General features: G+C 40.7%; 1 protein-coding gene across 1 annotated transcript; it reads left to right on the top strand.

The window, feature by feature from the left end:
- The first annotated feature begins 346 nt into the window (after nt 1-346).
- On the top strand, nt 347-27,165 carry VKORC1L1 (vitamin K epoxide reductase complex subunit 1L1). The gene is made up of 3 exons (XM_077836551.1): nt 347-591; nt 22,410-22,519; nt 23,164-27,165. The coding sequence occupies exons 1-3, from the start codon at nt 398-400 to the stop codon at nt 23,388-23,390; spliced, it is 531 nt and encodes a 176-aa protein (XP_077692677.1). The 5' UTR covers nt 347-397; the 3' UTR covers nt 23,391-27,165.
- Nucleotides 27,166-27,690: the final 525 nt, after the last annotated feature.

Below are 27,690 nucleotides of genomic sequence, written 5' to 3'. Positions count from 1 at the left end.
ACTGATACCACAGCATGGACCCCATCCCTCACTGATAAAGGGGAATCCCTTCTCCCCATTGACATAAGCAGGCAAGACTCCACTACCAGGTCAGCTGGACGGGTAGCTGTCGCACGAGAATCTGGTCCCACCACACGGCGGAGGGATTCGAACACGCCACCCCAAGCCTCGCGGCTCGCGCCCCGACGCCACACAGTGACCTCTTTCCGACCTCAGCGCGCCTGCGCCACACCCCTTCCTGGACGTGGCGTCTGGGAACGCCCTGACGCACCTCTGCCGGCGCGGAACGCCACGTCCAGGTTGGCCGAGCTGCTGAGCCAATGGGCTCCCGGCGCGCGTGCGCTGCTGTCCCCTGGCCGGGTCCGCGTCGGGGGCTGAGGCGGAGGGAGGGGGGAAGATGGCGGCGCCCGTCCTGCTGCGAGTGTCGGTGCCGCGCTGGGAGCGGGTGGCCCGCTACGCGGTGTGCGCGGCCGGCATCCTGCTCTCTCTCTACGCCTGCCACCTGGAGCGGGAGAAGGGCCGGGACCTCCACTATCGGGCCCTGTGCGACTTCAGCGAGCGGGTCCGCTGCTCCGCCGCCATCGCCTCCCGGTGAGGGGGCTGTCGCCGGGGGCTGCGGCAGGCGCCAGAGACGGGGGCCGGGGCCGGGTAGGGAGCCGAGAGGACGGGGCCGCCCGGGGAGGTGGGAAAGCCCGGCGCCGGGGGCCAGGAGTGGGCGGGACAGGAGGGAGGGGTGGACTCGGGGGTGACAGGTATTGGGGTGGGGGGTTGGCTTCTGGGCGGTGGGTGGAGGAGGCCGGTGGGCGACGTGGAGAATCTAGGTCTGGCGCTTCTCCAGCTGAGGGGTAATGGGAAGAAACTCCCCACCCCCCCCCCAGCAAGCTCCCCTCCCCGGTGAAGCGGGTACCGGGGTGCGTTTCCTCTTCCCCAAGGGCAAAGGGGGGAGGAGAGGGAGGCTCCATCACTGCCTCCCTTAGCCTCTCACGGGGGGCTGCAGGACTCGGAGATTTCATGGCTCGGGACGAATTGTAAAGGGGTGTTGTCGTCAGGGTCTCCTCGAGGATGGAGGATTCTGCCCTAAAGAGACGTGGGATTATTTCGCTCTGCCAGATTGTGATCTTCATTTCAATTGCTTCTGCTGGGTACAGCCTTGGGGAAATGGTAATCTTGCCATTATGGGCTTGTGATAAATGAGGGGTGGATTCCGGGCTGATAGAAAGCGGCTGTTGTGTCATGTATTGAGGGAATGAGGTAGGAATTGCTCTTCTGTGTGTCTTTTGTTGGGCGCGAGGAGGGTTTGAGGATTAAGTACATGCCATTTGTGTTTTGTCATCCACGGTGATTAGGGTGACAGGCATTTTTTGGTGTAACGTGGTTCATCAAAATTAAATGGTGTAAATAATCAGTGTTTGAGGAAAATATTTAAGATATTGGATGTTTAGGTTGTTTAATTTTAACATAAATAGTTGAAGTGCTTTTTCAGTAAATGTTGTTTTACCCCATAGTGCATATGAGTGTCTGTCTGATGCATTTAAAAATGCTTAATGTTTAATGCTAAGGGTAAGACTTAATTTACTTCAGTACTGAAGACTCCATTCCAAATTTGGATTTTTCTTAATATTGTAGGATGAGCTTCTCTATTTAAGTATCAGTAATAAAATTAAATGGATAGCTGCTTTCCATTTTTACAGGTATTTTAGGAGATTAATAGAATATAAATTTTATATGGTACTAATCTGACTTCCATTGGCAAGCAGCTAAGTTATTTAATCATAAATGGTGTGGAGAATGTATGTATCCCTTATTTTTTACACACTAATAGTGCTGTAACTTTGCCATTCACTGTTCAAACTATAATAAACTTACAAATGTGGTTAAGTGCATATAGCTTTCCACAATTTTTTTAAAGAAAAATTAATAGGAATTATTTTTTAGTCTAAGAAACAAGAGGATTATCCAAAGACAGCATTCACTTGTAGATTAGAAATCTCTTTCTCTCTATTGTTTAACAAGTTGTAGAGCTGGAGGGATTTGGTCCTTGAACAAACATATATTCTCTAAACAACTTGCTTATATTTTTGAAAAGTTTTGTGTTTTTTTGTTGATGCTTTTGCGATAACGTGTTCATGATTATTTATTCAAACACCTAAGGCTTAAATTCAGTGAGAATTGCAGAAATGTCTTTTTTTCTATTTAACTCAAATATTTTAGCAGTCAAAATACTTATATTAGGCAATTATCATATTGTCATATCAGGATTTAATCATAGGAAAAATAATCCTGTAATAAATGAAAGAGTACATGGGACTTGCTTTCTAATTTAGTCTAACTATAACTTAGTACTTACTCTTAAAACTAATTTTATTGTGATTGAAACCAACATTGCAACATACTGTGTTGAGAAGTTTATGTACCAATCTCTGAAAGGAATTTTGTTGGGTCTGGGTGGGGACTTCATTTTTGCTTTTCTGCTAGTCATCAGATTAATCTTCAGCCAAGAAAAGACTTGAGAATTGGCCCTCTCTCTTTGAGAAATAACTTAAAATCTTAGTCTTCTCTCTTTAGATTAAGATGGTCAAACAACTTGAGCAATTACATTAAACTGTTATTAGGCCACTTATGTTAAACTATTCAAACATCATTAACAATATAATTGTTACCGAAGCTGTAACAAAAAATCAAAAGTCTGGTCCTGTGTGTTTTGGCTGAGTGGGGCAACCGTCACAATAATCAATTTTTCCAACCTTTGGACCAGAAGTCAGTGGGACTACAGTAGTCCTAAGTAACATTTTCAAGATTAGACCATAGGGTTTTACACCCCTTTCTTTAATTTCTGTACTTAAAATGCTGCGCATGTATAAGGTCTCAAGTTTCAAGTAAGTAAATAATGAAGTACAGTCTTGTGATTAATTTTTACAAAATATTTGAATATGCAAAAGTGCTCTAACTTTTTAAGGAATTTTTAATGGCTCATTAGTATTTGGCAGGTTTCAGAGTATTTGAGTAATTAGAGCACTTACTAAGGGCACGTCTTCACTATCAATGTTAAAAAGCTCTCCCAGCACTGTAAAAAAAACCCACCTCCATGAGGGGAATAGCTGCCAGTGCTGCTGCACTGTCTACACTTTCACTTTACAGCAGTGAAACTTGCAGCACTCAGGAGGGTGTTTTTTCACACCCCATAGTGAGAAAGTTGCAGCACTGTAAAGTGCCAGTGTAAACAAGCCCTAATATACTACTACAATCTGAGTGTTGGGTTCCTGTGATGTACAAGGATGTGCAAGGACCAAAGAAGTAACTCAAGACAGGTGGAGCAGTCATGCAAAGGGTGTCTGTGGAACAGGTGATATTAAGCATGCAAGTTATCTTTATTTCAAACTATATTAGGAGAAGAATGCGCTTTCAGCAAATGATAATATTTCCAATACATAAGTGAGAGGATTATCTGTGGCATGGGAGCTGTGCATTTTTGTTGAAAGAATAGTCACTCTTAAAACACCGCCAAATGGAGATTTTTCTTTTTACGCTGTTTCTTGCCTTTCACTGTATTTCAGTTAAATAGTTTGACACCTCCAGCAATAGCACTGTTTCATTGGAACTTAAATTCCAGTTAAAGTTGGCAGAGACAGTGAAGGCTCAAATTATGGTGTTCCAGCATTTTCAGGTATGCTAGTAATTTTTTAGTGTTAACTTATTATTCTGATCCGCTATTTAAATTGACAGTATAACAGCAAATAGATTAGTTAGTCGTCTGTCTTCAACTGAAAGACCAGTCTTTAATTTGTTAGTGTTGTGGAACAGTATTCTTCCTTAAGCTAGATTTGTGACTGAAATTTGAATGGGATCTGATGGTTTGTAGATGAATCCCCTTGGGTCAATATCTTTTCTTAAAGTGTTTGTACAAGTGGTGGATTGAATAAAAACATTCAGTTGATGTGTTTAGATTAAAAGTAAATGTGTAATTTAGCTTGTCTATAAATTTATTTATTCTGCTTTGATCTGGTCAGTTTGGGGATTAATTTTTGGTCTTCAGGGAAGATATTTTTTCTATTAATAAACTGTTAGCATTTCACAAGTCACTCATAAGATGAATCAGGTATTGACTCAGCATTGAAAAGGGAAATAATTAATGTAGGCTACTATTAATGGGGAGAGGCCTGGAAAATCATGTATCTGGAAATTAATTCATCATGAAGAATTAATCAGAGAAATCTGGCTCCTCACTTTTATATGTGAAATATAAGCTTTCTATTGAGTTTATTTCAAGCTGGTATCAGGCCACTCTAAAATGACAGTTTGCTCAACATTGCAAGACCACTTTCTTAAATATTCCTCTAATTATAAGAATGAACTATTGTATACTTGAATATAAATTTTATTTTGCTATACATGGCAAACTATAAAGAGGGCCTGATTTTATAATTAACACACTTTATACTCAAATAAGGAAGTAGAATGTTTATATTTAACTGAAACAATTTACTTTGTGAGTTACAAATAACTTCTTAAAATTTAGTATTTGATGGCAAATTATACTTTAATATGATTACAGAATACAAGAAATCTATCCTTTAATATCTCTTGCATGCTATGGAGTAACTTTTCTTTCTACCATTTTATCTTCTTTTGGAGATGGAATGCTCTCCATCTATTTGTGTTGACACTTCAGTAACATGGGAAGCCCTGGGAGACTTCCAAATATAACTGAGTCCCCGAGGGAGTTCACAAGCGAAAGTTAGCAAGAACACTGTAAGCTCATGTTACTGCATCTGAGAAAAATATTAGGAACTAAGGAAACATTCAAAATCTTCACTTGGCAATCACAGTAATGTTTTTAATAACTTAATTCTTTTATGTGTAAGAATAATTGTAAATAGCTGGTAAAATTTTAATTACAATGAAATCTGTTAAAGGCAATCATGAAAGGAACTGATAGCTGTTATTTACAGCAGGCTAGACTATTCCAGAGTAGCTTCAAAAAAAACCCAGAATGAAACATGCAAGGTTGTTTGTGATACTTTATTTTTAAAAAGTTAAATTTAAATTTTAAATCCTCTCATCTAAAGGCTTGGGTTTTTGTTTTTTTTTTCCTACTTTGTCCTTTGCATACTGCAGTGGACTGTTTTAGGTGTTCAGATATGTTTCCGCCTCCTGGCTATCTTCCAGGTTGATCTTTAAATGTCTTATGGAGTGGGGCACGTCAGCGTACGACTATTAATGTGTAGCCCCTAATCCAATGTGTGTTAACATGTTGGTGGCAACTCTGAGACAGATTTCTGGTGGCTAGTGTGAGTGACCATTGGGACAGGTTTAATTTTACATCTTGAACAATATCTGCAGCCTTCACCGAGTGGCTGAATGTGGAGGGTTTGGAAATAGTCAATATTGATCTAGTTGGGCACATTCAGTTTATCAAGTAAGTCCTAGAATAAAGATAAGTCCAATAGCTCTTAAGAGTGGACATTGACTTGGGTGCGACTCTTCGAACAATCTACTTCAGGAACTCTATCTTCAAGGTATTACCAAGTGTGGAAGGACGTCAGCTATCAACCCTTCTAAGATGACTATGCTGAAAAACATTTGGTGGCTGTATGTATATCTCATGCAAGAAATACATTTGGATAGTCAAATTTAAAAAGTCATTAATTTATAAACACGCTCTAGAAAATTTTGCTGTTTTTGTGGATGAGTCTTTGCAGTTCTCCAGTTGTTTCATGTGGAATTCCTGAGTATTGCTGTGTAACCACTAATGTTTTTCTTTGTACAATGGCATCTGTTTACTAGTTTATCAAATACAATTAATAAATAGTGTTTAGAGCTTGTCTAACTATGCCAGATATTTATAGAAGTATAACTTTTTTATTTAAAGTGGTACAACCCCCCTATTTGGGACATTTGATACTGGTATTAAAATGTTATACCAGTATTGTTTATTCCCATGCAGGAAGAGGAAAAAGATATACAGCCCAGTGTGACCACATCCATACTAGAACTTTTACCAGTATAACTACTTTGGTGGTGGTGATTTTTTAAAATCACACCCCTATTCAAAATTCTTATACTGGTACAGCTTTTAAGAATAGACCAGGCCTTAGATATAATCAAGGTCAAGTTCACAAGAACCACCCCTAAACCATATCTAAACCATGGGACATAGATCAAAGCTTCTTTGACTTCACACCTAACCTGCTGTTTATATTACAGGTTCCTATTCAGTTCTGTTGTGGGGCAGTTCCTGTAAACTTGATGTCTGTCAAGTTTGATTCCAAGTTAAGAACATTTTATAGCAGTTATCTTTCTCTTTAATGGTAAGTCCACTGACATCAGCACTTTTATATTGCTGTAGTTTCAAGAGAATATTCTAATTTTTTTAACCCTGACTACTGCAATTATTAGTGACTGAGGTGTAAGGTTAGCAACCATAATGGCAATCTGGGGTAGAAAGCCAAATACCCTGTCTAGCCATTCTTTGGAACTGTCTTAGCAAACAGGGTTTATTTTAAATTTTACTGGTCGTTTTGATTAGTATTATTCATTCTTCAGTATTGAGGCACCAATACAGATTCCTTATTGGTTTGTCTTTTGTGACTTCGACCACACTGAGTGCAAGCTAGTATTTTTGTTGGATTTTGTTGACTCAGTGCAGCAAAAAATAAAGTTTAAGTAGTAGATCTTTCTTGAAGGTCAGGAGTGTGTGGACATTCCTATAGTATTTAAGCTACCTTGGTAGGTATGTTGTATGGAAACACAGATCCATCAGGGTTGACCCTAAAATGTCTTCCAGGGGGTTTAACTTGGCTTCTGTAGTTCACATTGAACAGGGATTTCAGATTGTTGGGGCATATCTACAATACAAACTTAAGTCAACCTATGTAGGTCGACTTGCGGCTACCGCAGCAATTACTGCAGTGGGTCATGTCCACACTGCCCTTCTTCTGTCGGTGGTGCACATCCTCACCAGGAGCACTTCCACCGGTTTAAGAGGGTAGTATGGGGGCCAAGAGCCCGGGGAGCCTCAGTGCAGCTGGGCTCGGAGCAGGGAGCCCCTCATCTGCCCCAGGGTAACAGCACTCTGAGCGACTTTCTTGTCAGTTTCACAGCTCCAGCATAGAGCCCTGAAATTGAGAGGAATAACAGCAAGTAGCAGATGTAAGTAACAGGTAGTATCTACAGGGACACAGTGTTGCCCTTACTACACTGACATAAGCCCTGTGCCTCTCCTGAAGGCGGAGTTATGTCGGTGTAGTAGGGAACTTACATTAGCAGGAGCAAGGCTTGTAGTATGTACACTGACATAATTAGGTTGATGGGAACTGATGGGCAGGATCCCCTGCGAGAAAAACATGAGGGGGGAAGGAGTCCAGGAGAGCCAGCTGTATTTTAAAGAATCCTTATTGAGGTTACAGGAACAAACCATCCCGTCATGTAGAAAGAATAGTAAATATGGCAGAGGACCACCTTGGCTTAACTGTGAAATCCTTGCTGATCTTAAACACAAAAAAGAAGCTTACAGGAAGTGGAAGATTGGACAAATGACCAGGGAGGAGTATAAAAATATTACTCAGACATGCAGGAGTGAAATCAGGAAGGCCAAATCACACTTGGAGTTGCAGCTAGCAAGAGATGTTAAGAGTAACAAGAAGGGTTTCTTCAGGTATGTTAGCAACAAGAAGAAAGTCAAGGAAAGTGTGGACCCCTTACTGAATGAGGGAGGCAACCTTGTGACAGAGGATGTGGAAAAAGCTAATGTACTCAATGCTTTTTTTGCCTCTGTCTTGACGAACAAGGTCAGCTCCCAGACTACTGCACTGGACAGCACAGCATGGGGAGGAGGTGACCAGCCCTCTGTGGAGAAAGAAGTGGTTCGGGACTATTTAGAAAAGCTGGACGTGCACAAGTCCATGGGGCCAGATGCGCTGCATCCAAGGGTGCTAGAGGAGTTGGCAGATGTGATTGCAGAGCCATCAGCCATTATCTTTGAAAACTCATGGCAATTGGGGGAGGTCCCGGACGTCTGGAAAAAGACTAGTGTAATGCCCATCTTTAAAAAAGGGAAGAAAGAGGATCCAGGAAACTACAGGCCAGTCAGCCTCACCCCTGTCCCTGGAAAAATCATGGACCAGGTCCTCAAGGAATCAATTCTGAAGCACTTAGAGGAGAGGAAAGTGATCAGGAACAGTCAGCATGATTCACCAAGGGCAAGTCATGCCTGGCTAATCTAATTGCCTTCTATGATGAGATAACTGGCTCTGTGAATGAGGGGAAAGCAGTGGACGTGTTATTTCTTGACTTTAGCAAAGCTTTTGATACGGTCTCTCACAGTATTCTTGCCAGCAAGTTAAAGAAGTATGGGCTGGATGAATGGAGTATAAGGTTGATAGAAAGCTGGCTAGATCATTGGGCTCAAAGGGTAGTGATCAATGGCTCCATGTCTAGTTGGCAGCCGGTAGCAAGCGGAGTGCCCCAAGGATCAGTCCTGGGGCTGGTTTTGTTCAATATCTTCATTAATGATCTGGAGGATGGTGTGGACTGCACCCTCAGCAAGTTTGCAGATGACACTAAACTGGGAAGAGTGGTTGATGCGCTGGAGGGTAGGGATAGGTTACAGAGGGCCCTAGACAAATTGGAGGATTGGGCCAAAAGAAATCTGATGAGGTTCAACAAAGACAAGTGCAGAGTCCTGCACTTAGGACAGAAGAATCCCATGCATTGCTACAGACTAGGGACCGAATGACTAGGCAGCAGTTCTGCAGAAAAGGACCTAGGGGTTACAGTGGACGAGAACCTGGATATGAGTCAACAGTATGCCCTTATTGCCAAGAAGGCTAACGGCATTTTGGGCTGTATAAGTAGGGGCATTGTCAGCAGATGGAGGGATGTGATCATTTCCCTCTATTCAACATTGGTGAGGCCTCATCTAGAGTACTGTGTCCAGTTTTGGGCCCCACACTACAAGAACGATGTGGAAAATTGGAACGCGTCCAGCGGAGGGCAACAAAAATTATTAGGGGACTGGGAAACAAGACTTATGAGGAAAGGCTGAGGGAACTGGGATTGTTTAGTCTGCAGAAGAGAAGAATGAGGGGGGATTTGATGGCTGCTTTCAACTACCTGAAAGGGGGTTCCAAAGAGGATGGCTCTAGACTGTTCTCAGTGGTAGCAGATGACAGAACAAGGAGTAATGGTCTCAAGTTGCAGCGGGGGAGGTTTAGGTTGGATATTATGAAAAACTTTTTCACTAGGAGGGCGGTGAAGCACTGGAGGTGCTAGGGAGGTGGTTGAATCTCCTTCCTTTGAGGTTTTTAAGGTCAGGCTTGACAAAGCCCTAGCTGGGATGATTTAGCTGGGGATTGGTCCTGCTTTGAGCAGGGGGTTGGACTAGATGACGTCCCGAGGTCCTTTCCAACCCTGATATTCTATGATTCTATGTAAGCTGCCTTACGTTGACCTAACTCTGTAGAATAGACCAGGTCTTGGTTTTGGGTTGTTCCAGAGCAAAAATACCAGGATATTTGAAAACTTTTGCAGTTATATATGGATTAATCATTTTTGTTGTATGAAAGAAGTTGTTTTGAAAGCCACTAGTATAGTTACTTTCTAAATCTTATTTTCACTGCAGAAACTTGCCATCTGCTATCGCACCTACTGTGCTATATCAAACAGTCAGCTTAGCTCCTGCCTCTTCAGGAGGTGGATTAACTACAGTGACTGGAGATCCTCTCATTGTTGGAGTGAGTATGTGCACTGAAGCACCACAACGGCTCAGGTGCGATGGTTTAAATGTAGACATGCTCTTGCAGATGTAGCATGCCAGGAGTTAAACCAGCAGCAGGAAAAGGGCTGCCATGTATTCACACTGTCAGCTGCAAGTGCAGTGGTGTGGTCACATTTGCAGCACTTGGAGCAGCTTTTGGAGTGGTGCATTATGGACAGCTATCCCACAGAGTACCTCTTCCCATTCTGGTGCTGAGGCTTGTGGGAAGGAGGATGGGAGGTGCGGGGCATCATGGGTCCTGTCCCAATGCCGTGTGATGCATTGCTTCGCGTCCTGGCAGTCCGTGTGCTTTCGGCCACATTTGGAGCCATCTTTCAATGGTTTTTGTTCTGCGCGCTCTGTCTTCCCTTTTGGTCTGCGGGAATGGATCCCGAACTGCTGAGGAATATGGTCTCACCAGCACATCACGAATTGCAGTTGAGTTACTCCTTAAGCTACAAAGTGACAGTGAGGAGTCTGATGATGATGTCGACACGCTTAATGCATACGACATGAGATTGCTTGTGGCATTCACAAACATGCTCACCACCGTGGAACGCTGCTTTTGGGCTTGGGAAACAAGCACTGAGTGGTTGGATCACATCGTCATGCAAGTCTGGGATGAAGAGCAGTGGCTGCAGAACTTTCGGATGAGGAAAGCCACTTTTATGGGACTGTGTGCTGAGCTCGCCCCCACCCTACAGTGCAAGGACACGAGATTGAGAGCTGCCCTGTCTGTGGAGAAGCTCGTGGTGATTGCAATCTGGAAGCTGGCTACTCCAGACAGCTACCAATCGGTCACTAACCAGTTTGGAGTGGGCAAGTCGACGGTTGGAATCGTGTTGAGGCAAGTGTGCAGGGCCATTAATCGCATCCTGCTCAGAAGAACTGTGACTCTGGGTAATAATGCGGCTTCAGCCCTGGCCCTTATGCGATTTGCCTGTGTGCAGCAATGGTCCCCTCCCCTGCCTCTCACGGCACAGTGGTGCAGATATGTTAGCCTTACTCGGACAATGAGCACAGTGGCTCCGCCAAGGAACCTGTGCAGTTGGATTGCCCTGTTTCTGCATGAGACCTTCGATGAGATCACTGAGGCCAATTACTGCAATATGTGAGAGTACATCAAAGCCCTATTCTGCATCTAGGCATGCACGCAGCCCTAACCCTTCTTTCTGCAACCCTCCTCTCCCCAACAGCCCGCACCCAACAACTCCCTTCTCAAAATAAAAGCCGCTTACTGGGCACTTCCTCTGCTGTTTGTTCTTCCCCAAGCACCATCTGCTGCGAATGGCTACCTTCCTCCTGGCTTGAAAACAGCTTCTGGCTGCATGCATCTATGGATGCTGGGCTGTTCTCTGGTTCTGGGCCCCCCTCCTCCTCAGCACCCTCGTTCCCGCTTTCCTCCTCCTGCCTTGTTGCACTCTAGGCTGCCACGGCCTCTGAAGCATCCATGGTGCTCTTTGGAGTGGAGTTGGGGTCACCCCAAGTATCTTGTCCAGCTCTTTGTAGCACCAGCAGGTTGTGGTGGCAGCTCTCGAGCGGTAGTTTGCCTCCCGCGCTTTGTAGTAGGCGTTAGCTCCTTCATTTTAACCCTGCACTGCACTGTGTCCCGGTCATGGCCCCTTTTTGTCATGGCCCTTGATATCTGCCTGTAAGTGTTGTAATTCCCACAGCTGGAGCGCAGCTGGGACTGAACAACCTCCTCCCCCCAAACACTGATGAGGTCCAGCACCTTGCCATTGCTCCATACTGGGGATCGCATGGAGGCATGGTCACCTGGAAAGATGCTCTGAGAGCACTCAATGCCTTGCTGAGCAAACAGGAAGGGGACTTTCAAAATTCCCAGAGAATTTAAAGGGCAGGTCTGACGGTTGGTCACCTGAGGGCAGGGCAGTATACTACAAAGTGATAACCAGAGTGCCTAGAACAGGCATTGTGGGACACTTCCTTGAGGCCAGTCAGAGTGCATTAATAGACCAGGGCATCCACACTGGCACTGTGCTGCTCCAGCCGGGGCGCAGAAAGCTCTGTGCTTCTCGTGGAGGTGGATTACCAGGGGTGCTCCAGCCACGGAGTCTGGGCGCTCTACATGCCTTGCCACTGTAGACACCTCAAGAGTTAGGGCACGCGGGGATGATTTAATGCGCTCCAACTTACGAGTATAGACAAGGCCTAAGTAACTTAGCAAAGCTTACCTAGAATGAAGAAAATTGCTGTTAAGTCTTAGGTTGAATAGCCAGCAGTGTCTGCTATAAAATTGGCATCTGCATGTGAATCTGCTGTAGATCTAAAAGCTGAAATACGTGAGATTGTAGTCTAGCTGCTGCTGCTATTATTATTATTATTATTATTGTATTAGGGCTGTTGATTAATTGCAGTTAACTCAACACGATTAACTCAAAAAAAGTAATTGCAATTAAAAAAATTAATCGCTATTAATCACATTTTTAATTGCACTGTTAATAAAATACCGATTGAAATTATTAAATATTCTTGGATGGTTTTTGTACATTTCCAAATATATTGATTTCAGTTACAACACAATACAAAGTGTACAGTGCTCGCTTTATATTATTATTTCTGATTACAAATATTTGTACTGTAAAATTGATAAAAGAAAACGTATTTTTTCAGTATGCCTGTAGTGCAGTCTCCTAATTGTGAAAGCGCAACTTACAAATGTAGATTTTTTTTTTTTTTGGTTCCGTAACTGCACTCAAAAACAAAACAATGCAAAACTTTAGAGCCTACAAGTCCTCTCAGTCCTACTTCTTGTTCAGCCAATCAGATTGCTCAGAAAAACAAGTCTGTTTACATTTTCAGGAGATAATGCTGTCCACGTCTTGTTCACAATGTCACCAAAAAGTGAGAACAGGCGTTTGCTTGGCACTTTTGTAGCCGACATTGTAAGGTATTTACATGCCAGATATGCTAAATATTTGTATGTCCCTTCATACTTCTGCCACCATTCCAGAGGACATGCTTCCATGCTGATGGTGCTCATTAAAAAAACAATGCATTAATTAAATTTGTGACTGAACTCCTTGGGAGAGAATTGTATGTCTTCAGCTCTATTTTACCCGCATTCAACCATATATGTCATGTTCTAGCAGTATCGGATGATGGCGCAGCACATGTTACTCATTTTAAGAACATTTTCGCTGCAGATTTGGCAAAACGCAAAGAAAGTACCCATGTGAGATTTCTAAAGATAGCTACAGCACTTGATCCAAGGTTTAAGAATCTGAAGTGCCTTCCAAAATTTGAGAGGGACAGGCTGTGGAGCATGCTTTCAGAAGTCTTAAAAGATAAACACTCCAATGTGGAAACACAGAACCCAAACCTCCAAAAAAGAAAATCAACCTTCTGCTGGTGGCAAATGATTCAGGTAATGAAAATGAACATGTGTTGGTCCGCACTGCTTTGGATTGTTAACAAGCAGAACCTGTCATCAGCATGGACAAATGTCCTCTGGAATGGTGGTTGAAGCATGAAGGGACATATGAATCTTTAGTGCATCTGGCACGTAAATATCTTGTGGCACCAGCTACAACAGTGCCATGAGAACACCTGTTCTCACTTTCAGGTGATGTGAACAAGAAGCGGGCAGCATTATCTCCTGCAAATGTAAACAAACTTGTTTGTCTGAGCGATTGTCTGAACAAGATATAGGACTGTATGGACTTGTAGGCTCTAAAGTTTTACGTTGTTTTGTTTTTGAATGCAGTTATTTTTTTGTTCATAAACCTACATTTGTAAATTCAACTTTCAGAGATTGCATTACAGTACTTAGGTGAATTGAAAAACTATTTCTTTTGTTTTTTACAGTGCAAATGTAAATCAGAAATAAAGTGAACATTGTATACTTTGTATTCTGTGTTGTAATTGAAATCAATATATTTGAAAATGTAGAAAACATCCAAAAATATTTAAATAAATGGTATTCTATTGTTTAACAGTGTGATTAATCGATTAATTTTTTAATCGTGTGATTAATCACGATTCATTTTTTAATCACTTGATAGCCCTAATTATCATTTCTTATGTGAAGTGTAAAAGGTATATAGAATAAAATATCTTCGTTCTTAAGTATACTAATATTTAAAATCAATCATGAAAGTAAATGTCTGAAATGTATTTTTGAGCACTGTTGGCAAGGTTACAAACTGGAACTTTGACTCTATTCTTTGTTGGCTTTTAAAGAGCTTCAGTTAAGACTGGCAGAGTGACCCAAGTGACCTTATAGCTGTGAACTGGGCTTAATCCAAAGTCTCTAGCGGAGTTGTGCAAAAGCTGCAACCAAGGTTATCCTTATCCTTGCTACATATTATCGCACATTCTAGGTCCTTTAATCAAAAGCTGATGTAAAGATCAAAGGTGCACCCCATGAGTTCAGGCCAGCTTTATTGACCTTATTAGAACTTATATTCCAAATTGAATCTGGGTATGTAGTCATCTGGATGCTAGTCATTTGATTCCTGGCCATCAATTTTAAGGGTGGTGGGTTGTTTGTTTTTTGTTCGGTTTTATTGCACTTAACAAGCTCGGAATTACATTCATTCTCCGTTTGAGACACTGATAGCTGTTGCCAGCTCCTAAACCAGTATTAAACATGTAAACTGTTTGTTTAGTCACTTGTAAAGAACCTTGCGATGCATAATAGCAAAGATGCTACTTTTAGCTGCCTTTGCTAACTTATGATGGAGTAGCCAGTTCTTCAAGTGCACTCCTTTGGATCTTGCATAATGACAGGTTTCAGAGTAGCAGCCGTGTTAGTCTGTATCTGCAAAAAGAAAAGGAGGACTTGTGGCACCTTAGAGACTAACCAATTTATTTGAGCATAAGCTTTCTTGAGCTACAGCCCACTTCATCGGATGCATCGGACTATCCTTGCAAGGGTTGTATACATTCTACATAGCCGGTGCCGGGGCAGTGCAACACGTGTGGGCACACAAAAGGTGCCTTCTTTACATGACTCATCTTGTCATAAGGAAACTCTGTACTGGCTGTTTTGCCAACACAACAGCTGCCCCCCACCCCCAGGCCCAAAATAAGGAAAACAACTCCCCAAAGTGAGAGGAGGAGGAGAGGAAAGGAGAGGGGGAAAGAGGGGAACTGGAAAAGGGGAGTAAATAGTGGGATTGAAACAAGAGGGGATGAATGGAAGGAGAGGCCAGACAACAGGAAAGGACCAATAAAGGAAAGAGAGAGATCCTAAATGCGTATAGAGGAAATGGAAAGAAGAAAGAACAAAATAACAAGGAAATAGACTTGTGGCACCTTAGACTAACAAATTTATTAGAGCATAAGCTTTCGTGAGCTACAGCTCACTTCATCGGATGCATTCAGTGGAAAATACAGTGGGGAGATTTATATACACAGAGAACATGAAACAATGGGTGTTACCATACAGACTTTAACAAGAGTGATCAGGTAAGGTGAGCTATTACCAGCAGGAGAGCGGGTGGGGGGACTTTTGTAGTGATAATCAAGGTGGGCCATTTCCAGCAGTTGACAAGAACGTCTGAGGAACAGTGTGTGTGTGGGGGGGGGAATAAACATGGGGAAAGAATTTTACTTTGTGTAATGACCCATCCACTCCCAGTCTTTATTCAAGCCTAAGTTAATTGTATCCAGTTTGCAAATTAATTCCAATTCAGAACTCTCTTGTTGAAGTCTCAGAGTAACAGCCGTGTTAGTCTGTATTCGCAAAAAGAAAAGGAGTACTTGTGGCACCTTAGAGACTAACCAATTTATTTGAGCATGAGCTTTCGTGAGCTACAGCTCACTTCATCAGATACATACCGTGGAAACTGCAGCAGACAAGAGATCCACTTCCTGGACACTACAGTGCTAATAAACAATGGTCACATAAACACCACCCTATACCGGAAACCTACTGACCGCTATTCCTACCTGCATGCCTCCAGCTTTCACCCTGACCACACCACACGATCCATCGTCTACAGCCAAGCTCTGCGATACAACCGCATTTGCTCCAACCCCTCAGACAGAGACAAACACCTACAAGATCTCTGTCAAGCTTTCTTACAACTACAATACCCACCTGCGGAAGTAAAGAAACAGATTGATAGAGCCAGAAGAGTTCCCAGAAGTTACCTACTACAGGACAGGCCTAACAAAGAAAATAACAGAACGCCACTAGCCGTCACCTTCAGCCCCCAACTAAAACCCCTCCAACGCATTATTAAGGATCTACAACCTATCCTAAAGGATGACCCAACACTCTCACAAATCTTGGGAGACAGGCCAGTCCTTGCCTACAGACAGCCCCGCAACCTGAAGCAAATACTCACCAACAACCACATACCACACAACAGAACCACTAACCCAGGAACTTATCCTTGCAACAAAGCCCGTTGCCAATTGTGCCCACATATCTATTCAGGGGACACCATCACAGGGCCTAATAACATCAGCCACACTATCAGAGGCTCGTTCACCTGCACATCCACCAATGTGATTTATGCCATCATGTGCCAGCAATGCCCCTCTGCCATGTACATTGGTCAAACTGGACAGTCTCTACGTAAAAGAATAAATGGACACAAATCAGATGTCAAGAATTATAACATTCATAAACCAGTCGGAGAACACTTCAATCTCTCTGGTCACGCAATCACAGACATGAAGGTTGCTATCTTAAAACAAAAAAACTTCAAATCCAGACTCCAGCGAGAAACTGCTGAATTGGAATTCATTTGCAAATTGGATACTATTAATTTAGGCTTAAATAGAGACTGGGAGTGGCTAAGTCATTATGCAAGGTAGCCTATTTCCTCTTGTTTTTTCCTCCCCCCCCCCCCCCCAGATGTTCTGGTTTAACTTGGATTTAAACTTGGAGAGTGGTCAGTTTGGACGAGCTATTACCAGCAGGAGAGTGAGTCTGTGTGTGTATGGGGGTGGGTTTTTGGAGGGGGGTGAGGGAGTGAGAGAACCTGGATTTGTGCAGGAAATGGCCTAACTTCATTATCATGCACATTGTGTAAAGAGTTGTCACCTTGGATGGGCTATCACCAGCAGGAGAGTGAATTTGTGTGGGGGGGTGGAGGGTGAGAAAACCTGGATTTGTGCTGGAAATGGCCTAACCTGACGATTACTTTAGATAAGCTATTACCAGCAGGACAGTGGGGTGGGAGGAGGTATTGTTTCATATTCTCTGTGTATATATAAAGTCTGCTGCAGTTTCCACGGTATGTATCTGATGAAGTGAGCTGTAGCTCACGAAAGCTCATGCTCAAATAAATTGGTTAGTCTCTAAGGTGCCACAAGTACTCCTTTTCTTTTTGTTGAAGTCTGTTTTTGAAGCTTTTTTGTTGAAGAATTGCCACTTTTAGGTCTGTAATCGAGTGACCAGAGAGATTGAAGTGTTCTCTGACTGGTTTTTGAATGTTATAATTCTTGATGTCTGATTTGTATCCATTTATTCAACTGCTGGAAATGGCCCACCTTGATTATCACCAGAAAAGGTCCCTCCACCCCCCCGCCTGCTCTCCTGCTGGTAATAGCTCACCTTACCTGATCACTCTCATTACAGTGTGTATGGTAACACCAATTGTTTCATGTTCTCTGTGTATATAAATCTCCCCACTGTATTTTCGACTGAATGCATCCGATGAAGTGAGCTGTAGCTCACGAAAGCTTATGCTCAAGTCCTCCTTTCCTTTGGATGTGTTGTTCTTGAACATGAGTGAAATTCATAGCTGATCAGAGCTAATGATTAACAGTTTCTAAAGTTTTCGTTGAGCATTCATCATGGATGGACAGAATGACACATCAGTGCCACGGTGTAACAAGAGGAAGACAAGGGTCAAATATAGGTAATTGCATATATTTATAGTAAAACATTAAGAATTGGTTGCTTCTGAGCCTTTTTAAATGCCACAAGTCAAAATTGTCAAACCCTTTAGATGTTGCCTATCTTCCACTCTTTTAAAAGGGACATGTGTGAATAGAATTGTGTGCGGTATTCACAGTTCTAGTGATTCTGGTAAAGCTAGATAAACTATTCTAAATTTATTGTGTGTCAGGTTCTTTACTATGAGGTCTTTTTTACATAAATTTTGAAGAACGCTTTCAAGTCATAAAGTTGTCTAAAACATTAAGGGTATTAGTTGCAAACAACTTAAGTAGAGCTGACAAGCTGTGATAACTTGAAGGAGGAAAAATTTGAAATGGTATTTTGAAGTTCTCTTTGAGGCATGCAGCAAAATCTTTCCTAAAGGAAACTTTTTTAAAACTGTCTTAAAATTCATGCAAATTGCCTCTCCTCTAACTGAGTGAAACTTGCTTGTGGCATACGTACACATGCCAGGTATAGTTTTTGTGTAACACCAAATCATGCAGTACTTTTATTTTGCATTACTTTCGCAACTGAACACTTGTCCGATCCAACAGTTACAAATCAATAAAGGGAAGGAATTGGTGATCTTGAGTGGTACATTTTCTTATGTTTTTTGAGTTTATTGCATCAGCCAGTTCTTTATTAACACTGTTTAATTGAATTTCCTTCTTTGTTTATTGTGAACTTTGCTATAACCTGAATAGGGAGTTTACAGCAACATGTAAAACAGTAGCATTTTATAAGCTGAAAATCGTTGGCCCTGAAGAACTTTTGAGCAGTTAAGCCAACAAACTAGCACTGTTCAATAAAGTAAGACTGGAATTCTAGTTCAAAATGATTCCTTAATCCAAAGCAATAGAGCCGATGTGTGGCACTGATTGCATGGGAATTGGTAATTAGTAGAACAGTTACTGCCATTGAGGAGGGCACCCAGTTTCTGAGGTCTGTCAGAGCCAAGTCTGTTGACTCTCTCAGACAAGTCGATAACAAATTGCTTCTTTACAGTTGCAGCAAACTATCTCTTCCAAAAACCTTCACTGGCTACAGAATGGAAACTAGAATTCTACAGAAATTTGAACTTTCATGTAAACCATGTTGGAATTTCCAAAGATATTGAAAATAAAATTAAATCGCATAGGGAAGGAATCAGAATCATCATCCCCAAGACTGTTAAAATCTCCAGTTTGTAAAGACCTCTTTAGCAAAGCCATAATCTGCTCCTCCCATGTAAATAAGCTCCAAAAGATCTTAGAGCATACAATATTTCACAATGATTCAAATCTGTGAAGGATTGCACAGGTGGTGGATGTGGTCCAATCTGGGAAATGGTTATGGGAAAAGCTTGGCATAAACCTAAACAAACAGCAACTCTGCGTTTGGAACAGTGGCCTTCTTGGGACAATGCAGAAAAACAGTTTTGCTAATGGAAAGATTCTGAAGTCAGCCCTATAATGAGGGGCTCACTAAATTTAGCCATCTGTATGTAGCTGTAAAAAGATCAGGATGGTAGAGGTGTCTGCAACATGGAATAGTTCATTATATATTTTGTTGGCCTTGTTGCAGCTTTAAAAGCTTGAAGTGTTAAGTGTCGGTGCAGCTGTTCTGCTGTAGTGTAGACAAAGCAAAAGAGAAAAGCAAGTAAACTTTTCTCACCAAATGGAAGATGCAAGAAGTTTAGAGTCCCATTTCGATTTTGAAAAAAGCATACTTTATGTATGCATTTTGTGCACTTTCTCTATAGAAAGGGCTGTCATCTTGTGCAGTACTGCATAGCCATCCATTAGACTTTGGATGATGTTTGAGCTATGTACGCAAGCCATCTCACTTATTAAAATAATGCAAGTTTTAATGCAGATGGAACACTACACAGTCAGCAGTAGAGGCTGCCTCCATCAGGACACAGGAAATGGTTAGCAACCTGCCATAGACAAATTAATAAACGATATGCTCATATTGATCCCAAAAGCCACTGCCCCAATTGCATAGGACCTTCTCTTGCCGAGGTACGTCAACTGAATTGCCAAAAACTGTGATTATGCTACTACTATTCACTGCACCAGAGAGCTAATGATCTACAAGAGACTTTCCAAAAAATTTTAGAATATGATCACACACTCGGTATATAAAATGCAAATGCAATAAAAACTCTGAAGTGGGATTTTCTTTGTACTTCCTAATTGAGATGACCAAATGATGCAGAGAAGTTACATGCTTGCTCAAACTTGAAGGAAACCAAGTTTGTACTATTACAGTAGAGAAAAAGGTTTGAGAAGCTACTTGTAGACAAAAGTTGCACATGGTTGTAAATATAAGTATGTGTTATTAACATGTCTGCTTGGTGCTACTCTGGCATACTTCCTCTGTTTGATACCTACCAGATGCATGGAAACTTTGACTGTTTGTATCAGTACTTGTAATAAGTTCATGAGAGCTAGTCCATAACTTAGAGAATGACACAGCCAAGTTACTTCTTTTCTGGAAGTAGTCCATGCTTCTGGGACCATGAAGACCCTACTTGAGTTTAGTGTACTGCCTTTCCAACCCTTACAAGTCCTGGAAGATGAGGGCTAAGAAACCCAAATCTGATTCTGAGTCTGGTAGCCTTGTAATTTACATGCTCTTTATCATGAATATTTACTTCAGTTTAAATTTTGATCACCTGAGAAGCAGTCAAACAAGCTGGAGATAGAAAAGTTTAGTGCTGAGGAGGGACATTACCATGAACTCTAGAGGTGACACCTGTGAGAAGTACTGGATCAGAAGCACTGGAGCTCCACCCAGGAATTTTATAAAGAAATTAAATGCTGCCAACTCACAAACAGATTAAATATCAGCAATAATAAATTGCCTGTTAGTAAGCCATTTGAGACAGAGACGGAAAGGAACCAAGTACAAGAGAATTTCACATGTTTGCACTCCTTACACAGATTTGTGGTGTGAAACTGCATGCCACTGATTAGGCGAGTGTGGTAACAATGGGAATCTGCTGCAGGATTTCCAGTCTTTGAACTCTGTCACACTTAATTTTGTAGTGTAGACGTATCCTAAGTCAACTTAAGTTGACGTACAGCCACAGCAGTAATTAAAGCGGTGTTTCATGTCCACACTAATGCTCCTTCATTGCACCCTCACCAAGAGTGCTTCCACTGCCTTAACCCCCAGCCCAGGGCTGACAGTTGCAGGCCCCCTCATCCTGGGGCTGACAGCCAACAGGCGACGTAAGTAACTCAGTGTCTATCCTAAAAACATCGACCTAAGTGCTACCTCTTTCGTGGAGGTGGAGTTAAGTCAATGTAGTGGGTGATTTACATCTTTGGGAGCTACATTTTAGCGTAGACGCTTACACAGGTCTACGTAAGGCAGCTTATGTTGACCTAACTCTGTAGTGTAGACCTGGCCTTACACAAATTAGTAAAGTTAAACCTGTGCATAAGTGTTTGCAGGATTGGAGTCAAAGTAGGTAAGAGCATAATACCTAGGACTGAAGGTCCACTTGCTATAGGAAGCTTTCCACCAGTGGATAGGGTCATAAACTTTAATTTTTGCCTAGTATAAGATTTAATTTAAAAAACGCAACTCTTCTGCTCACACTTGGCTTATTGAGGAAACCAGGTATTTTGCGATTTTTTAACACTGGAAGAACAATTTGTTTAAGCAATATGGGTTTTCATATTTATACTTAAATTTCATTTCTCATACATTCATTTTGAGGTTTAGGAGAACATGGATTCATGTAGCATTTCCAAGGAACACACTCATATTGGAACAAATTAGTGTGCTTTTAATACAGTTGACTGTCTAGTCAGACTCTATCTAGGAATTGGTGTGTAATTCTCTCTACAGTGCTTGGAGGAGATGGATGAGGCGGCTGGTGGGCATAGTAGTTCAACCAATGAGCCCACTTTTCCGAAGTGGCTGATTTGCTTTAACTATGTCTGATCTGAGGATGTTTTGAAAATGTTGCTCATAGAAGCGTACCTGATTTGAAAGTGTTTGGAGATGAAAAGCACTAAATCATCCTCATCGGGGCTGTTAAAGTGTGGGAAACTCAGACGTAGGGAAACTTTGGCTTGATAGTTGGAGAAAATGCAGGTGACATCTAACTTATAAATAGTAATAGAAATCTAATGTTCTGTAATTTAACATTGCTTCAGTATTCAAGTTACTTTGCTTATCTCCTCTTTCAGTTGTCACTTTTAAAAAATTATCCTTACTTTGCTCTGGCCACTAATATTTCTTGACGTGTTCGGTCTTAGAGAGAAGGAACCATCTATTCCTAGCACAAATACACAATTATTGATTAGAAAATTCCTTCTTACTGTAGTTGCTATTTTGTACTATTACTTTTATAACTTTATCATTTATAAAATTGAAGCCTGCCCTGTTGAGACGCTACATCAGAATCACATTCCGTTAGCAGAATCTCTCTCCACAATATTATACGGTTTCCTCAATAAATCCTGACTTACCATTATAGCTTATAAGCATTAGCAAGATTTTCAAACTGATAACTCCTACAGAAATAAATGACTTGTTATAATGTGTCTTGCATTTTTTTGTGGTTATACTGGTACTGAATATAATAAATCCCAATTTTAGCATGGATGCATGAGATAGTGTTGTATCCAGTACACCCTCATTATGACAAAGTATTTTTTTAAAGCAAAGTTTGAGCTACATATAGGGAATGCTCTAGTTGCACCAGAATATCGCCTATGGTACTAAAGTGAAATTTGGGTTAGAAAGAAGCAGATCTCAAATCTGGGATTATTGGTGTTTGTTATTTTACAGATGGGGTCGAGGATTTGGTCTGTTGGGTTCCATCTTTGGAAAGGACAGTGCAATAAATCAGCCAAACAGTGTCTTTGGACTTGTATTTTATATACTACAAATGTTACTTGGTAAGTATTTAACTTTGTTTATGATCTAAAGTATATAACAATGTAAATGTTAATAAAACAGGACATTGATATAAACATTGCTAAACCTGGATGAAACCACGATAAATTGCACTGGTGCAAGTCACAATTTACACCAGTCTAGCTGTCCAGTCACAGTGGTAGCTCTAAAACTCCTAATACTGTCAAGAGTTACTTTGCTTGCTTTTAGTATTCTTCTATATCATTAATATGAGCACTGGCTCAAAGACTGCATGTGGCAAGCAGGCAAACAAGTGAGATAAGATGTGTGACTAGTAACACATGCAAACCCATCTCTGCCCGGCCCTGTAATATGATCTAAAACCAATGAAAATGTTCATAGATCTAACCTCATCAATCGGTAACTTTCCCATAATTCAGGAACATGAAAGATGATGATAATACCACTCACACTGCTGATCAAAAAAGAACTGCAATACAGAACCTAGAAACTCCGCTCCAAATTGTGATTTGCAACCAGCATGGACTCATGGTATTTTAAGCAGAGCTATATGAATACAAACTCACTGAATAGAAATAGTTAAAATTTTAGTTCTTAATTTTTTTGCTTAACTATGGAATGAGGGCATTAAAGTAGCAATAATAACTTTTGTCTTTTGTTGCAGGTATGACAGCAAGTGCAGTAGCAGCTCTAATCCTCATGACATCCTCCATAGTGTCAGTAGTAGGGTCACTGTACCTGGCATACATTCTGTACTTTGTGCTGAAGGAATTTTGCATTATATGCGTCATCACATATTTGCTGAACTTCATTCTCTTTATCATCAACTACAAACGACTAGTTTACTTGAATGAGGCCTGGAAACGGCAACTCCAGCCCAAACAGGAATAACACATGTTTGAACTTTTGACCGATAGTCTGAAGACCTGACTTCCATTTAAGTTTATTTTGCAGTAATTTTTTATTTTTCATATCAGACACTTTTCCCAAGAATCATAACTGATATTTTTAATAACTGTAAATTGGAAGGGGCCCTAGATAATTTCTGTGCTAATCTTCAATTTAAATATGGCTACAAAAGAAAAAGCTCTAATACAATCAAAGACAAGCTTTAACTTTACTTTGAAGAAATTTCTTAGCCACACAAAATCTAGACTCCTTGCAACTTGTAAAGTGGGTAACGCTAGAAAATATCCTGTGTATAAATTCAACTTCAGATATGATGAGATGTGATCATGCCATTTAAATATCCTAGAATAGAGGTACCATATTTAATGTTGCCATGTTTACAGTATGTGTATTACATTTTTAGCAGATGGACTTAAACATGTAGATCTGACTAAAACATGATATTGTAAATAACTAGAAATATTGGATCCATTCCTGCAGAACTCACTGTACAGTCAATTTTGTTAGTGTAGCAACTTTAAGAATGTTCAGCTTATAGTTGATTGATTGATTGAAATAATGGAAGGAATGAGCCCATATATGAGAAGCACTAGTAGTAGTCAGTACAGAAATACAAGTGATGTTACCTTTGCTCCATCTTTTTTTCCCCTATTAATGAAAATGGAATTAAAGCTAAAACTTCAGGTATATCCAGTAATGAAATTGTAATTTAATATCTGTACCGAATGAAGACTCTTTAACATAGCCTGCAAAAAGCCACCATTGGGAAATTTAATACAGGAAGGCGTGGGAGGTGGTATGTTGAAACTGGAGAAATCTCTTATATAAGATTATCTGAGTAGCACTTCTTGGAATGGCTTAATTTTCATGCAGATCTGTTTTTCATTTTAAACTGGTGTCAGACAGCCCAACACAGTGTTACCAACAACAATCTGACATTACATTGAAGGCTGCAAAATAGAATTGTAATTTACAGTGGGTACCAGAGACTTACTGGGCTAGCTGAGTAATGCACTGACTGAACAGATATTTCACTGATCTTTTTCAGGATCTTTGATTTGTGTTATATTTAGAAATGAACTTTAGAACTGACACGTATTGCCCTTTCAAGGGGTCTTATCTGTTTGAGTGGGATAAGTAGGTAAACATGCTCTTGAAAATGAAACACAGTAGTGCTATCATTGCTCTTTCTAAGAACTATTTTTAAAAAGTAAACAAAATTGTAAACAGTGTGTCTACGCTCAATATATCCTGAAGTAGAATGTTGAAAGTGCCTTCTGTCTTAAATTCGTAAACCAAATATTTTGTGTGTTGAACTTGGCAGGCAGAAGCGTCCTTGCTATTTAACAAATAAACTTACAGTGTGTAGAAAAGTATTCTATGGTCCATTTTAGTCCTTAGAATGAGAAGTGGTAGCAATATGATTGGTTCCTTAAGCCAGTGTGTTAGACATGTGGGGCTGATAATCTGATACTTCATTTACCCTCAAACAAGCCAAATACCGTGTTCTCTGAAACTTGGTGAATCCAGAATACATTGATTCAACAGTTTCCAGTCGCTGGTGCCATGACTTTTCTTCCCTCATGTCAGCTAGATTGAACTAGATCATTTAAAGAATACATCTTCAGATTTAGAAGCAAGTTTAGTTAATTCTACTAAATATGAGCCTACTTAAGGGACACTGTTCTTATGTGTTGTACTGTAAAATGAATTAAAAACACTAAAGGGTTGAAAATAAACTTAACTGTGTGAAAGTATGATGTATAATAGTGATAATAGATATTTAGGATGAATTCACAACAGTATTTAAATTACTGTTGAGGTAAATTTCTGATTCTTACCCTGGAAGTAGGTGGAGATTTGATTTATGGATGGAGTTCTATGGTGTGAGTAACATCTGTTACGTGTTACACTAAATAACTTGTCTCTTTTGTCTAACAGCGCTAGACAATGTCGCCATTAAATACATTTTGTATTGACTAGAGCTAAAGCTTGTCTTGATGTTTAGTTCTCTCAGATGCCTTGAACTTTGACATGAGCAACTTTAAACTGTGTACCTCAAAGCTTTACCCTCTCCTGGCTCAAGGTTTGGGGAAATACCACTGTTGAATCTGTTGTATGGATTTATTTTGATACATTCATGTGATCTGCTACACTAAGGCATCTCTTCAATGAAAGAAAAGGTGAACATGGGCTGCTTGAAATGATTAGTCACAATGCTAATATCTGAGAATAAGCAGCAGTGGAGACAAGTATAATAAGTATTATTTGGTCTAATTAATGACTTAATGCATAAAACCCCCAAAACCATCTGCTGAAAATATAGGTGTTGACTATCTTCACTGTGTCCTTGTGCTTAACTGTGCGGGCACAGTCTTTAAAGTTTGTTCAGCAGAATCATCTGGGGCCAGATTTGCAAAAGGCACCCAGCCTGCGGCCCCCATTTGCGTGTATATCAGGCTTGGCCTCCATAAGAGTTTGCCACGATGCTGCGTGCAAACCCTTGCAAATCTGACCCTTAATTTTAAATCCTTTTTCTTGTGTGCTTTTCTAGTGTTTACTTTATAATTCATCCTAACATGGAAATAACACTTGCTAGAAATGACCCCTTCCTCTTCTCGTGTTTCTCTTTTATGTCAGAGAAAATGCAATTTGTGTGAATAAAGGGCAAAACAATTAGATTCTTGGTAGACACTGCCCATACTTGACCTCTCTTCTTTATTGCTGCCAATGAGAGACAGCATTTTTCTTCCAGTAAAACAGCTCAGGTCATAATTAGTAATGTGCCAGGTATCAGACTAGTACTTAATCCATCTCTCCGCCCCCAACCAGAGTAAATGGCATGCCAAATGTACTAAAATATGCTAATTTGAGCTTTTTCAAATTAAAGGTAACTTCTGGTAAACTTTCATGGAAAGATTGGGGTACAGGAATAAGGCAAAATGCTACCTAGTATCCAGACTTAAAAAATAAACAAACAAAAAATCTCCATCCCAACTGTGGCTTCAGCACTCATACCATTTTGTGCTTTCTTCAAAACACAAAAGCTGTTCAAAATTTGGACTTCTACCCTTTCAGGTTTTGGAGGGTGATAAGAGGAGAGGGAAAAGAATCGAATCCCAAGACTTGCTTAGAAAGCAAACATTCCTGAAAAGGCTCCTTATTGTAAGGTATTTGCTACAAGAAGGCCGATGAAACATTTCCCACCACTTTAAGTATCAGAGGTGAGAACAAAACTCTCCATTTACAGGAGAGAAATTTCTGTATGCTGTAGTACTTGTCTTCTACTGTACTAAGTCTCTAATAGGTCTTGATTGGTCAAAATGGATGGTTAGGTGCTTCACGAGGCAAGTGTGGCTCCTAATTTGTTTGAACTAAACTTAAATAAACAATCTGATAAAACTTGACTTTGGTTCAGCCAACATTGTTTAAACATGATCTAGACAAAACTAGTCCAAAAAAAGTGAAGTATTCTGTTACCGTAAAACTGTATTAAGCATGGCCTAAATATTAGGTGTGTGTTCTGTATAGTATGTTCCATCTAATATTTATTACTAGTGCTTTAAACTCCAGAGTAAACATCCATTTAAAGTGGAGTCATTGGGCAGATGTTCCTTTTATCAAGTATGGGTTGAGATACTCTATATCAGAGGTTTAGAATACAATTTTGCTAACAGGTAAAGAAAACTAATGTAAATATATAAATGTTTATTTGTTGCACAACTTTTTTGGTAAAAAAATAAATGTAGAAATGACCTGTGGGCGTCTTGCTGCAATCATTCTTACACTGCAGTAGTGCCGTTCAGACAAAGAGCTTGAATGAACCTGACGAGAGGCCTTCTTGGACTCAGTCAGAGCCTTAGAAACTGGTTTTAAAGCCAGCACTGTAATCTTGTTTGTAGAAATGTTCTCAGTTGTGATTTCTTTTTTCAAAAAGATGTATGTTAGCAGTAGAAGGTTGAAGCACTGAGTCCCCAGAGATACTAGTGCAGAAAATTCCTGTAGCTTCATGTATTGCTGAATGTTGTGTGCACATGGGTACGTAAAGGTTGAGCACCATTGACTTAAGGATTTACTGTTTACAGTTCTTCAAGCAACATGCAAACATATTTCTAAGTGTTATTTTACTCACTGCCTACTTTTGTTAGGTGTGAAGATCTGCTTTAACTCCACTCTGACAATGTCTCAGTATTCTAAACCTGCAGTATGTGTTCCTGTTTTTTGTTTAAATTTGCAATGAGCTGTGGAGAACTTAAGCAGGAAATTACTCTCCTTGACATGC

This window comes from Eretmochelys imbricata, chromosome 17, assembly GCF_965152235.1.
Source record: "Eretmochelys imbricata isolate rEreImb1 chromosome 17, rEreImb1.hap1, whole genome shotgun sequence".
NCBI classification, from domain to species: Eukaryota; Metazoa; Chordata; order Testudines; family Cheloniidae; genus Eretmochelys; species Eretmochelys imbricata.
The sequence above is the reverse complement of the archived record's forward strand: the minus strand, read 5'-3'. Positions and strand labels throughout refer to the sequence as shown.

Bases quoted from the DNA above. Each gene is read 5' to 3' on its own strand.
- VKORC1L1 (XM_077836551.1), top strand. From the start codon at position 398: ATGGCGGCGCCCGTCCTGCTGCGAGTGTCGGTGCCGCGCTGGGAGCGG. The intron at 592-22,409 runs GTGAGGGGGCTG...GTTATTTTACAG, and splicing joins TCCGCCGCCATCGCCTCCCG to ATGGGGTCGAGGATTTGGTC. The intron at 22,520-23,163 runs GTAAGTATTTAA...CTTTTGTTGCAG, and splicing joins TATACTACAAATGTTACTTG to GTATGACAGCAAGTGCAGTA.